Below are 14,431 nucleotides of genomic sequence, written 5' to 3'. Positions count from 1 at the left end.
GCTAGGCACCTTGGCGAGTCAATGTACGAGATTTCTCGTGGTAAACGTCCTTTCTAGTAATAGTTTTAGTTACGACAAAACGTATAAAATATATAATTTATAAACGAGTTTCAATAATCTCAATGTTAATAAATATTGGTGTTCAATTCGTTAATACTTTTGCAATTTACGTGTTACACATTTAGTTAAAACGATTTTACATACATACCTATATTGACATGTAAAAATATGTGTTTTGTGTATAGTTCTACATAAACTGATGTTTATTATAGACAAAGAAATACTAAAACACGTGCAAAACATTGTAAATGCAAATATGACAGCTAAAATAGATGGCGCTGTACGGCACAATAAATTTAGCGGTAACTAAGTTGTCAAGTTTGACAATCAATAGTGCCTAACCAAGTGACCTTCGTTTGTAGAACACACCAATAGAAACTTAATGAATATAGGGACCGTGCGCGTTGGAGGGTCTGCCATCTTGTGGCCTGAATCGGAAACATATGTGCACATGTACATTGCCAAAGCAAGTGCTACCATCTACCGTTCTCGTAGGTACGTTTCCTTGTGCATAGTAGGTTCTGCCATCTTGTGGGCTACATCGGAAGCATAAACGACACATTTACGCCTCGCGCCAAAAATCTGACGGCTCCTATGCTGCCCCCTATAGTTCATTCACGGAGCCTATAGCCGGTCAATCAACTTTCGTCAGTAGAAAAAGGCGCGAAATTCAATTTTTCTATGGGACGATAACCCTCCGTGCCTAATTTTTTTTTAATTTGCCGCTCTATTCTACTGACGGAAATGGCTTGACAGACTATATATGTAATGTAATGTAAACGTTTATTTCATACAAATAGTCCATATACATAACAAACTACAAACATAAGTAATTAAATATGACTTTTCGCCGCATCTGTGATCTAACTGATCTAGATACGTTTTTACTTATAGATTGGTGTGGAACCACGAAACAACGCGTATATTTTGCACCATTTTACGAGTGTCAGTATTAATTTGTCTATGATTTTTATCGTAATCCATCTAATTATTACATGCACATGCCCGGTCGGTGGGCAAATATCTAAAATAATGATTACGTGAGCATTCAACTCATTCCCTTCAGTCAGAAACGAAACAACCATTAGAAATCAGTCCGGTATTACTTTTGGTATTTAATTCCCTATTTTATGGCATTTTAGCCTTTTAGGAAAACGTCAGTTTACTTTTTCGCACTAAAAGTTTTATTATGTGCTGCTTCCACTGTTAATACTCAGAAATACAGTGAATTTGCCAAAAACATGAAACACTATAAACTTTTTCACACTCTCAACATACTAACCGAAGATTTTAGCCACCGTCAAAATCAGAGGTCTTCAACTTACGGCCCGCAGGGATGTGGCGTACAAACCCTAAGGTCCACCTTACATTAGCGTCTCCGAAGCGTCGACGTCTAGTCAACTCTATGGCTGCTGCTCGACGTAACGTTGGCGGAACTGCGCAGCGACGCCATTTTCCATAGCGCTAACTAGACGCCGACGCTCAAAAGACGCTAGTTTTGGGTGGCATTAACCAGAAGAATAACTCTCCGCGTGACCTCAGATTTATGCCTACGCGCCGCGCACCGCATACGGTGCAAAGCCAGTAGGTTGCCACACGCTCTCACAGACGACGGGCGAATCAACTCTTTGATCGATAGTCTTAACTAGAGATGCAACGGATAGTTGTTTGGCCGGATACCGGATATTCGGCCTGATCATCGGCCTGATTTCGGTTTTTCAGGTGCGCATTGTGCAGGCTTTGATCTGTTTCGTAGTGAAAGTTCGCGTGGACTCATTTCTAGGTTCGAAAATGAGTGCGCGTGCAATAGCAGATTTAAGATTATGATCACTGTTTCTTAAATCCAATTTGTTGACTTCAAAATCAAGCAAAATCACTATCCGGTATCCGGCCGGATAGTAAAAATAGGGCCGGATAGGCCGGATACCGGATAGTAACCGGATATCCGGTGCATCTCTAGTTTTAACCGCGTAAGACCCACCATAGAAAGTTTACCAATATTTAATTTGAACCTTGTTCTATAAGTAAATTGGAACGAATTTCGTTTGTTTTAAAACGCAATGAAACAAAACAAATACTACTTTATTTGTTTCATGAGAGGTTCAAATTAGATTGCAACGAATATGTACATTTTAATGTACATTTAGACTCGAGTTACCAAGAAATCGGGCTTCGAATATACATTGTTTCTCTTTATTAGATTTAACAGTTGAGGCCTTAAACGTTTTTACACCATACACTGAAACATAGAAAATCCATGATTTAAAGGTGAAATTTTACAACGAAGTTTAATAGTGGTGGACATATTTTTCGGTCAAAAAGTTGCTTCGCCTGGATATCTCGTCTGCAGGAATTGAGGGGTGAAATGACAACTTAATATTCAGTAAGTATGTTGAACACATATGACTGTAAACACTGCTTAGCTGGTGGGCTCGTCGAGGAATTCCACGTATGTGAACGGGAAGTGTCCCGTCCGGCCGTTGAGCTCGCCCTCCCACTGCCCGTTTATGTTCATACGAGTTACCTGCGGAATAAATAAAATCCTTAATAATATTTCAATCCCTAGAAAAGATGTGCACAGATGTATGTAGTGCATAATTGTTTTCTATGTCTGTAAGCTGTAGATCTCTCACAAAAAAATATATACAGGGTGACCTTAGCCATTGGACAAACCATGAAATCCCTCGTAGGGTTACTTCTCAGAAATGCTCTAACGGTAATATTTTTTTAATTAGAACAAAAGATAAAAAAATAAATTATCGAACAAAAGTTATTTCCAATAATCGACAACAAAAAGAAACACACTTTATTAATCATTGGCAGTGCTTTTGACAATTTGTTTGAAAATGTGCGGCAATGATGACATTTGTCAAAAGTCAGAATCTTATTAATGTCATAAATAAAAAAGATAATCAAAACGGTCGAAGAAGGTTTCATACTATTTATTACCTCAAGAGCTACTAACACATACAGGTTGCTCCAAAGTAAAAAAATCGTAATTTGTTAATTTCTTTGTAACCACTACACCGATTGTTATGATACTTTGTATTCTGGTTCTAAATACCCTAATGCATATGTACATTTCGTCTTTGTCCAATGGCTAGGGACACCCTGTATAATTATCGAACCAGCTTACAAATTTTCAAGAGCATAGGTTGAGAAATGCGATCTGTAGAGAAGAACATACGTGTTTTGTTGAATTTTCAAATGGAAACGTCCTTATTGCGCTCGAAGCATAAGGACCCTTCTGTGATGGATAGCCACAAATGATGACTTACTCTTACGATGTCTCCCTCCTCGAGCCGCAGCGCGGTGCGGTCGTACGCGTTGGGCACGCGCGTCTGCCGCACGCGCGCCAGCGCTGGCAGGATGCGCTGAAACACACACGTTAGTTCGTGAACGTCAGCTGCCGCTCCGTAGGGCGTAGACTGAGGAACGGTTAACCACCAAAATAAAACCAATAGGGGGTATTACTGCAATGTCCTGCCACCAGAGTGCAGCACTATCGCCTATAGTAAACCATAGAGTAACTTATACACACTGTGCCTTAAACTGTTTTTGACAAGTTTTCACAGACAATAAAATATGACATTGATGCATCAAGGCGGTTTGTTGACATGGGCCTACCGGGAAACGTGAAAATCGAAATTTAGTTATCTGCCTCTTTATCGCTCGAATACGCAAGAGCGATAGAGAGGATAGATAACGAAATTTCGATTTTCTTGTTTCGCGGTAGACCCCCAGATTGTGATGGATGGTGGTAATGGCGCCTCCTACGCAGAGTTTCACGTAATATTCCCTATTCAAGCTAAATTTCACAAAATGCATGTTTAAAGAATTTAAATACTAAAAATTCATGATTTCCAAAATATAGGTACTTAAATCGTTGATAGAACCACCATCAATTTTCAAAACTGTATGTATATAAATATATTTTTAAATTTTATTTTCCGTCGTTCTCCTTCTCGAATCGTGTAATAAATTTCCTGCCTACCTGCATATTGGTCCTCTGCGGGTTCCTATTGTTGGTGGGGGGACTGGGCGGGTCGCCCAGCTGTGTCATGCCCTCCGTCACTATGGGCGCTCCGGACGCCTCCAAATTCTAGAAAACACGTGAACTATTACCAGAAGGTTATGCAAAAAACACCAGTCAATATTAGTAAGAACCTCGGCAGCTTTCAGATTGACTAAAATCAAAGATACATTTATTGAGTAGGATGTGTAAAATCTAAGACATTTTCGTGCTTCGAAATTGACAGATGAACGAGATGTCGTTGTACAGCTCCATACATTTTGCGGTAACTCTGACTGTCAAATGTTGACGTTTGACAATTCAGTCACCGCAAAACATATGGCGCAGTACAGCGCCATCTGTTTTGGATGTCAAACTAAGGGGCACATTTTTCTTAGACTACCCCTCTATTACAATTATTTCTCTTTGCCAAAATTATATTAGATATAACATACCCTATGCACGTACGGTACGGGAATGGAGCCAGTTGCCTTGGCTGTTGCGCGCCGTCCACCACTGTTCCTCGTCACGATTGATCACCATTAGACGTTCACCGATTCTAATCCAGGACCTCATGCTTCGTAAGGAGGGTTACTTCTAGAAGGCCGTTGAATATTAAGGATGGATACATACCCTCTGCACGTACGGTACGGGAATGGAGCCAGTTGCCTTGGCTGTTGCGCGCCGTCCACCACTGTTCCTCGTCACGATTGATCACCATTAGACGTTCACCGATTCTAATCCAGGACCTCCTGCTTCGTAAGGAGGGTTACTTCTAGAAGGCCGTTGAATATTAAGGATGGATACATACCCTCTGCACGTACGGTACGGGAATGGAGCCAGTTGCCTTGGCTGTTGCGCGCCGTCCACCACTGTTCCTCGTCACGATTGATCACCATGAGACGTTCACCGATTCTAATCCAGGACCTCCTGCTTCGTAAGGAGGGTTACTTCTAGAAGGCCGTTGAATATTAAGGATGGATACATACCCTCTGCACGTACGGTACGGGGATAGAGCCGGTCCTGCCCTGGCTGTTGCGCGCCGTCCACCACTGTTCCTCGTCACGATTGATCACCATGAGACGCTCCCCGCGCCTGAAGGGTAGGTCGTCGGGATCCTGAGAAATAATAGAAAAAAAATGTATCAGAACCTTTTCTATTTTTGTTTTTGTTACCGAAACCACAGAGAAATATAGTAAGAATAGAGTGCTCACTCCAATACCAAAACGACTATTATTTTCGCAGTCGACATCTAGCATCGAGAAGCGGAATTATCAGTACCGCTACTTGTTGCTAGAATTCTCTACTTACGAAAATTGTATTGAACAACAATTTGTAAATTGTTAGTTTAACTAATATTAAAAGCAGGAGTTGAAAATAGAGTTCCGGTTAATACGGATATATTATAATATTATTACTATTATTAGCTGAAAATTGTTGAGCATTAGACTTTTCGGTCGTAGGAACATCTATTGTCAAGTAGCAGTACTGATCATTCCGCTACTCGATGCTAGATGTCGATTACGAAAATAATAGTCGTTTTGGTACTAAAACTGATGTATGGAGTGAGCACTCTATGTATTTTTTTCTCTACGACGAAACCTATGGACACTTTCGACTAAATTATGGGTCGGCAAACGTCTGAACAGAAAAGCCAACCAAAGTAGAAATCATCAGCTATCGGAATCTCAAAACTCAAAGAGCCATAGAACTTGATTTGATATACTTCTCGAGGCTATCATCATCATCATATCAGCCAGAGGACGTCCACTGCTGGACATAGGCCCCCAAAGAGTGCCACAATGACCGGTCTTGCGCCACCCGCATCCAGCGGAGTCACGCGACCTTTATCAGGTCATCAGTCCACCTTGAGGGGGTTCTACCCACGCTGACATCTCGAGGCTATACGGTCCCAAATGCCATTTTTTTTTTTCAAAATGGGTTGTTTAGTTGCGAAATGGTAACAGACAGAAACTTTCGGATTTATAATATTAGTAATACCTAATAGGTACCGTATTACATTTTTTTTTATTATAAACTGAACGGCGATTGGCTCTAGTCACACCTGATGGAAAGTGAAGACAGAGCCTAAGATGGAGCTCACCGGTTCAGTAATAGCCTATTCACTCTAGCTTTAAAGAGACCGAGGTCATATTTCTCAGGGAATACAGATGACGGGAGCGCATTCCATTCCTTAGCCGTCCTTACCAGAAAAGACGAAGCAAATCGTTTCGTGCGGACAAATGGCCTAATTGTTATTACCCGTCAACACAGTTAATTATACATATCGACTGGGTTTCCTTAGTTAGTTATAATTTAGGATGATAATGTATTTTACTATACGTGTCGGGGATTCCCGTATTAACAGATAATAATATATAAAATGTACCTACTATATAATTCAAAGCCTAATGGGGTTTAAATCTTATTGCGTATGTCATATATTAGCTTATTTATTATGACAAATATAGTCACATAAAAATGAAATGGAACACAATAAATTGTGTCTTAAAATCTTTAAACCATTATCATTACTTTACAATTTAATACCCACTGGGCTAACGGCGAAAACTCTGGACAATCTAATTATTTTCAAAATGATAAAATTCTCGTTTTCATACGCCCCTATAATTGTAAAAATCAAAATCGCTAGAGCCGTTATAGAGAAATTATAAAAAAAAAATTACATTATTTGCCGCTATTGTAGTTTTGATCTAAATATAATTTCAATACAACTGTATAAATTTTCTGGACAGAGAAAGTTTTCCAGGTCATTAGATCGGAAATTCGAAGCAGATGGTCGAGGAAGTCCGCACGTGTTTGTTTATTTTAGGCCCACGGGAGGAAAACGAGCGATTACTGTTCAGTTAGTCAGCAGCATTCCTGGAGTATAATAATAGTTATTAGGCCATAAAGTTTTCGGTGTATTTCAGATGATGACCCAAACAAATCATCTAATTACAGGGTAATTCACCAGTAACTGGCCACTTTTAGTAACTGGCCGCCCTAAACTAAAAATTAATTCTATTCACCTAAAAACAGAATTCATTTTAGTATAAGGTTTCAATAACTGGCCAGCAACTAAAATGAATTCTATTTATAGGTGAATAGAATTCATTTTTGGTTTGGGGTGGCCAGTTACTAAAAGTGGCCAATTACTGGCGAATTACCCTATCAAATATCTGAATAAAGTTCCTATTATTATTGTGTTTACATTTAAGTGCACGTTCATAATCAGATTATAAATGTGCCAATACTTGCCTGAAAATAAAGATTTTCATTTCAGTTCAGATATTTTTGATCACCTCGGCCGCTACAGCCGACCACTGACTAACAGGCCGCCGGACGATATCGGCCTGTCAGTTAGAACAAAAATTTGACAGTTCCGAACAACTGACCGGCCGATATCGTCCGGCGGACTGTTAGTCAGTGGCCGGCTTAAAATGGATCTGATGGCGATCGGACAGTATGTCATCTTTAAAACTTACGTCACACTGTGGAATGACGCCATACTCTTGTCTTATAGTTTACCTGAGAATTTTCTGTTTTGCGATGACAGAAAACTGGCTTTGACATAAAATCGTCTAATTTGGATGGGATAGTCTTGAACAGAAACAGATTTTAAAGGTACTTTTAAAACTTCATAGATTATTTTATGACAATAAAATCTGATCGGTTAGGTCAGTAAAATTGTCCCATCACTACACCTTATAAAACAAACTACAAACTCCCCTGTCGCGTCTGTCTGTTTCTGTGTATTATGTATCTTCGCGATAAACTCAAAAACTACTAAACGGATTTTGATGCGGTTTTCACCTATCATTAAAGTGATTCTTGAGGAAGGTTTTGGTGTATAATTTGTTAAATTAAATTAATTAAATAATCATTTAATTCAGGCAAGACCCATATAAGTGTTAGTAACAGGACTTAAATACTAATGTTAGAGTACAATTTTCATTAAAACCTACCATGCAAAACAGTATACCTACTTAGAGCTAGGATAATACAATACCGGGTGAGCCATACACTTTGATGATATAAAACAAATTAATTTTCTCCTTACATTTAATTTATAAATTTGACTAGCATTAAGGTTTACCAGTGCAAAGCTGGGGCGGGTCGCTAGTAATGTAATAAAACGCTAGTAATGTAATAAAAAATGCACTCACGTTGCCCACGAAATCGAACCGCGCCACCACGATCTCCAGCACCTGGTGCTGCTGGGGCGGCGCCTTGACGCTGGCCTGCGGCAGCGGCCGCACCAGCGGCGTGGTGTCCAGGTAGTGGAGCCGGTAGAACGACAGCAAGGCTGGCATGTCGGCGAACAGTTGGTCTCCTATGCGGAAACGCGTCGACCCGTCGGCGGAGACGACGCGGTTTATTATGTAGTGGGAGACGCGGTCGTCCTCTCTGTGGAGTAAGAAATAACTTTTAACCCAAGAGAATTTGAAATAGAGGCGGATTGTCAAAGTAAATTATATAGCCCCAGTAAATTTACTGTCATCTTTCGAGAGAAGATTAAAACTGTTAGAACGCCATTTGACTTTGATCATTATTTTTTCACTGATATGTGTAAATTTGTTAAATATCAATATTAACGCCATCTACTCGAGAGTAGGCTGAAGGTTATGGCGCCATCGCTCGAAAAGATTGCACCATACCTTTTGCCTAGTGTCGAGTAGATGGCGTTAATATCAATATTTAACAAATTAACAATATCAGTAAAAGAATAAGGATCAAAATCAAATGGCGTTCTCACAATTTTAATCTTCTGTCGAAAGATGGCAGTAAATGTACTGTGGCTACATAATTTACCATGACAGTTACTCTCTATATACTCTATTATCTTTGCTTTTAACAAGAAAATAACCAACAATAAGTTCTTGTCAAAAATTAAATTTTCGATAAGGTGTCTTTAAAAAACAAATATCTACTATACTAGAAGCATTTCTGCTATAAGTAGCAACAATAAGTAAGATGCATTGGTAAGCGTTGCAGTAGCGTTGGTGTTGCTAAAGTATAAACTAACGAATAAGGAAATATAAATTAAATTTACGATATAATTATGTTTTTAATTATTGCGAATCGGCATTGGGTTTTCCTCGCCAACGTACGTCATACTGGTTTTTTAAAAGCAGTGATGAAATGGTCATTGGGTTGTTGACTTTCTGACTGTGGCTGTAGGACTATTTTCATATTACGTCACTGTAAAAAAACCAACCGTGACAGATTTGAAACCAGGAAGACTTCGCTTTCTGTCTCGCTGAGCAATAGTCGAGTGCCCTCTGGTCGCGACAGCCCGAAATACCATCTGTGCATGATACAGGACCTTCACTGCCACGTTACATGGCGACCCTGCCTTCAAATACGTAGTACACTAACCTGACTGACAGCACGTAGTCGCCGTGTATCGTCCTGGGTCTCTGACCAGGAAGACCCCGCTTTTTGGCTCGCTGAGCGATAGTCTAGTGGCCTCCGATCGGTACAGGTCGAAATACCAGCTGTGTTAGATAGAAAAACTTCACTGGCACATTACATGGCGACCCTGCCTTCAAATACGTAGTACACTAACCTGACGCACAGCACGTAGTCGCCGTGTATCGTCCTGGAGTCCCTGACCAGGAAGACCCCGCTTTCTGTCTCGCTGAGCAATAGTCTAGTGGCCTCCGGTCGGGACAGTCCGCCGAAGTACCAGCTGCAACAAGAATCTCAGTGTAAGTTTTACAGTCTTAGGGCTACCCAACACTAGCGTCTTTTTAAAAGACTCTTTTGACCGTCGGAGTCTAGTCAACCGCTATATGGAAATTGGCGTCGCTGCCAAAGAGTTGACTACACGCCGACGCTCGGAAGACGCTAGTGTCGGGTCTCTCTTATGGCAGTATTCATAAACGTCTGTGAAATCTAACAAGCAGTTGATAATCGTTTGTCAGTGACAATTCTGTTTGTTAGAAAGGGACAAAATTTAACAATTTTTTAAGAGGTTGCTAAGTTTTATAAATAAGGGAATAGGAATCATAGTCATTGGGCAATCCAGAGTAATGTAGCCTGATTTTTCCTTGTCACATATAAGATAAATTCACTTCTCTAGAATTAGTCAAGCCGGTGGGAATCGAGAGATGCCCTGCCACTAATATTCAGGTACTTTAGTGTGCAGTTTCGATGTGTTTTTCGTAAAAATCCGTTGAAACCGATTGTTTATGTCCAAGGCTGAAATGATTAGCGGTTCTTTATACGTTCTCGACCTTTGTGATTAGACACAATTAGGGATAGTCAAGTGTAATAGCGTATCAACAAACTATTGTTCAAAAAGTGTTTATGGGGTAAGTGTCTTTGGAAGTGGAATCCATACAACTTGAATTTAAGAAATAAATAGGTACCTATTTTTGTAAAAAAATCAATTTATTGCTGACCGTACTTTTCTTTCCACAAGCAACTAAAAACCTGTGCACACCGGCTTGCGTGTGCGTGACGTGCACGTGCGTTAAAATGTTAGAGCCGCACACACACGTCACGCATGCGGTGTGGCGTCTCTCATAACGATCTGTATATTACAACACCGCACGCTCACGTGCACGTCACGCACACGCAGCCGGTGTGCACAGGCCTTAATACTCATTGAAACAATTCTAACAACCCCAAACACACTTAGGTTGCGGTGTTTTATCACAGAGTTCCTATAGCCACCTGTCGCCATCATCAGATACGGATATACGCATGCTTTCGACAAGCAAAGAGAATACACAATTAAATCTCAAGTAAACCTCTACCTCTAACCGCCACTTTCGCCGATCAGCAAATAATTGCTTTCGATAAAAAGGAAAGTCTAAAGCACTTGTAGTATGACATTGCATGTTGAGTTGAGCCTAACAAATAGCGTAGAATACTCGACATGCGAGTTTGTTCACATCACTTTCTCCGTGTTTTAGTGTCATTCTGTTAGCTTTGTTACTAATTTATGCATGTTTAATTCTTACGTACATTATATCCAGTTTATGAGGCTGGTACCTATGTGACGAGAAAGGTATTACGAATGAATGTGGAGGGAGGTATGAGGAAAGGAAAACCGTGGAAAAGGTGGATGGACTGTGTGAGAGATGATATGAAACGAACGCAGGTGAATGATGAGATGACGGGCGATAGAGAGAAAAGACATGCTGCGCCGACCCCAAGTGAATGGGGCAAGGGCAAGAGAATGATGATGATGAGGCTAATGGCGTTTCCATAAATGCCTGTCGTCTAATGAGCCCTCTTGATAATCGTGTCCTTATCTATCGTTTTCACATTTGTGTTTATTAGAAAGCGACAAAATTTTACCGATGGTTAAGTTTTATGAATAAGGGGGTGTATTCTCCCCACGTGTATTCCACGCTACTTTATATCCAAGACCGGAAATGTAAGCTAAGAAACTGATTGAAGTCTATCATTATTTATTTAAACAGAACTTAATAATAATGTCACAGAATAAATAATAGTACTAGGTACAGAAGACTCACTCTCTAACAAAAAGCGTCTGTTACGATCAGGACAGATATGGCAGCTAGGGGGCGACAGCGCCACGCGCGGCTTATAGATATCCACCAAAATTGGTGTGGAACGGATGTACTTGTAGCTACCTGTGGCAAAGCGACGAAATCGCGGAGTGAGCCACGCGTGATCATGTGTACAAATCAGTGGATCCTACGTATCATTTACCACCAAAAAGAAACGACATTCTTGACGACAGTCTGCTTTTAAATCCCGAAGGGGACTATGGCGTAAACAAAATGTTTATGTTATTACTTGTTTACGTTTGGTGGCGATTAACCTGTCTTCTCTTTCTGGAGCGGTCGTAAAACCGGTTCAGTTAACAGACTGATTCAGATACTATGTCAAATAAGATAACCTAAATAGGGTAGACCGAGAACGGATCACAGGGTGAATTGGATCATGATAAAAATTTATTGAAATTTTATTTATTTTATTGTTTCATTCATTTATTCATGTAGGTAGGTAATGTAAGACAGTTACTACAGTCAGACACACACAGACAGACACACAGTTAGTTAGTTAGTGTGTTAGTTCGTTTTTTTTTAGCATTAGAAATAAGGTAAACAATCTTAATGCGTCTTTTAATTGAAAAATACGTTTTAAAAATAAGTCACGGCAAATATGTAACAGTTATGAATCTAATACGGTCATTTATATTCTTCTGCTTTCATAAGTAATAGTTACTGATTTTTAAAAAGCGTTTCTCAATTAAAAGACATGTCAAGATTGCTTACCCTCTTTCTAATGCTAAAAAAAACTAACTATAACTGTGTATGTTACAGATTTACTGCGTAATCCTTTGCCACCATATTTTCTCGGAAACGTTCGCGAGTATTTGTCATGCTACTACAGTCAACCTCAGTAGTTTTTGTACTGAGACTGACTGAATTAGTATAACACGTGCGTTTACGTGAAAATACGATGGTGAAGGATTAAGCACTTGCGTTGCTCATACTATTTTGCTTTGCTCCGCTCACCCGCACCATGCACCCACGCCAGTTAGCGAATGCCCAAAATGGCCATATGTATCCCAACATATCCTTATTCCTATGGTTACAATGGTTCGCTGCAATGTATGTATATGGCGGGTTTTCATTTATTTCCTCGTAGATTTTTGTACATTTATGACGTCACAAATGATGTTGTGATGAAGTACTTGAATTATTTCCACAAGTATGTCATATCATGTGATTCTAATGTGGTATTTCATACTAAGTTTTTATGGTAGGCCAGTAACTTCATATATTGAATCTTATTACCAGTAAATAAGATGTAAAATCGATTGTCTGACCATGTTAAACACAATTACAGACCTATATATTTGGGTTGCCATTACTGCCATATTTTTCAAGTGTTGTATTTTTAGATGGCAGACTATGAATGTAATAACAATAGCTTTTTATTAAGGTCATGTCTGTTTTAGGCAAGTTGATAAAGATTAGAATTTAGTTTTAGTAGAGCAATTGACTTAGCAATACTTAGCACAAAGTAATATGGGGAGGCCCAAAAATATGTGGACAAAATGCCTATACCCGACAGGGGTCCTTAATATAGTAAAATAAACAACAATATTACCAGAAAACTTCTTAATGAAATACTATTTAAGGAAAAATAAAGGCTTAAATAAAGAAATAATTAAATATGGGGAGGCCCAAAAATATGTGGACAAAAAAGTTTTAGAAATATACTTCTAATTACTTACACAAAAAAAATATATACAAAATCCAAGAAACTAGATTCCTACTGCACAATGGTTTTCACATCAATATTTTACAAAACAGTTGTTTCCTTATCTGTTTCCCTGAACAACCATTTCCTGAAATATGTTGTTACTATAGACCTAAAAAAATTTTTTTCTGTTCCCTTTTTCTTTTTTTTGTACTCAAGTCTTTGGGTAATTTGAGATTGGATAGTTTATGAATTAGATATTATTATATTCTGGAGATAAATTGGTCAGAAGCTTTACTTGAATGTTATTGCAGAATTTCTAATATTAGTAGGAAACTGTATGTTTATAATTAAATTAAAGTATACTGCTACGCTACCATTGGTAACTTCTCAAGGGTCATTAGGAATAAAAATCATAATTTTATTGCAGAAGCAATCCGAGAATATTCAATTTGTACCACAAACCTTTACAAAGCAGGCTGGAAACAGATACTTAAAAAAAAAACTAGACTTGTCCGTTACAGTTTCCAGTCTATTTTAGATGCCCAATTACGATACAATTCTTACGAACGAGATAATTCTGCCAATTAAGGCAATCCGACTTCGAATACGAGATATAGGCACCTGCTCCCGCGGTAATTAGCCCAATAACCTGTTGGATCGCTCCGCCCGGCGTCCGCGAGCAGATTCACAGGTATACACGTACCTGGACATGTCATTCTGGTCGAAGGAGGCCCCAATCGCCGGATTCGCCATGCCAAGGTCGACTTTAGTCCAGAAAACTTTACAACCCCATCAAATGACCGGAAGCGGCACGAAACCTCAGTCCGTCACTCGCCAGAGCCCTCGGGCTGTCCGCCACCACATTCAGACACAATTTCTAACTTTTACACTTATTTTTATCACAAACTACCAACTCTCCCACAGCCCCAATCACAGGCAATTAGGATTTAGGATTTGTTGTTGCACTTTCTGATCGTGTCATCACTTCATAATGTTCACGTCGGAACACATGTTTCCGCATTCATATCGCACTGACTAAACGTCTTGGTTAACGCGTACGCCTTCGATATATTCTTCTGAACGTATAAACAAATAGATCTATAATTAAAACTAAATTAAAAATATCTTCCACGGAGTCACACACGCGAAGATTCGCTGATG

The 14,431-nt window shown here is 39.4% G+C and overlaps 1 protein-coding gene across 1 annotated transcript; it reads right to left on the bottom strand.

The window, feature by feature from the left end:
* Nucleotides 1–2,399: 2,399 nt before the first annotated feature.
* Nucleotides 2,400–14,430, bottom strand: LOC134801493 (adapter molecule Crk). Its single transcript, XM_063774103.1, has 7 exons — nt 13,974–14,430; nt 9,645–9,767; nt 8,242–8,482; nt 5,062–5,190; nt 4,055–4,162; nt 3,339–3,434; nt 2,400–2,584 (listed from the first exon to the last, which is right to left on the bottom strand). The coding sequence occupies exons 1-7, from the start codon at nt 14,021–14,023 to the stop codon at nt 2,480–2,482; spliced, it is 852 nt and encodes a 283-aa protein (XP_063630173.1). The 5' UTR covers nt 14,024–14,430; the 3' UTR covers nt 2,400–2,479.
* Nucleotide 14,431: the final 1 nt, after the last annotated feature.

This window comes from Cydia splendana, chromosome 22 (genome assembly GCF_910591565.1).
Source record: "Cydia splendana chromosome 22, ilCydSple1.2, whole genome shotgun sequence".
NCBI classification, from domain to species: Eukaryota; Metazoa; Arthropoda; class Insecta; order Lepidoptera; family Tortricidae; genus Cydia; species Cydia splendana.
This window is presented reverse-complemented; position numbering and strand designations above follow the sequence as displayed.